Here is a 540-nt window from a genome sequence, read left to right as displayed (position 1 = left end):
TGCCCCCCGTACCGGGCCCGGCCCCCACGAGCACGGGGCAGGGACCGGGGCCCCGGCGCAGGGGCGTGGGGGACAGTGCAGGGCTCCAGCTGCGGGCTGGCACGAGCAGTGCCCGGCCCCATGTGGGCGTGCTGTGCTGGGGTGTCTGTGCTCTGCAGCCCCCCCCCCGGGCTCTGTCTGCGCCTCAAGGAGCCGGCCCTGCCCCAGCGCTGGGGCTGCCTGCCCCCACCGTGCCCCGGCCTCCCGCCTGCTCCCAGGGGCGTCTGCCACGTCTGTGTGTCGCGGGCTGAGCTGTGACGCCATCACCTTTGACCCGCTGGCACTTTTCCTGCCGGCACCGCCCGCATCCTGCTGGGGGCGGGGCTGCTCCCCCTGCCGCACCTTATACCTGGGCCAGGAGCAGGGACGTCCACGCGTCGCCACGTCGCGGTGGAGGGGAGGGGGAGCCCCCGCCTAATCCCGCTCTTCTCCCACCCTGTGCCAGGTCCTCCGATGCCCGCGCCACCCTGCCAGCACCGGGAATGGAGTGAGCCCATGAGC

At 74.3% G+C, this 540-nt stretch overlaps 1 protein-coding gene across 1 annotated transcript in view; it reads left to right on the top strand.

The window, feature by feature from the left end:
- The first annotated feature begins 294 nt into the window (after positions 1-294).
- The window catches only part of CANT1 (calcium activated nucleotidase 1), a 2256-nt gene continuing 2010 nt past the window's right edge, over positions 295-540 (top strand). The window contains exon 1 of the mRNA XM_019515431.1: positions 295-521. Coding sequence (XP_019370976.1) covers positions 493-521 — 29 coding nt within the window. The 5' untranslated portion in view covers positions 295-492. The remainder of the gene's footprint in view (positions 522-540) is intronic.

This window comes from Gavialis gangeticus, unplaced genomic scaffold, assembly GCF_001723915.1.
Source record: "Gavialis gangeticus isolate Ggan-Ray unplaced genomic scaffold, GavGan_comp1, whole genome shotgun sequence".
NCBI lineage: Eukaryota > Metazoa > Chordata > Crocodylia > Gavialidae > Gavialis > Gavialis gangeticus.
The sequence above is the reverse complement of the archived record's forward strand: the minus strand, read 5'-3'. Positions and strand labels throughout refer to the sequence as shown.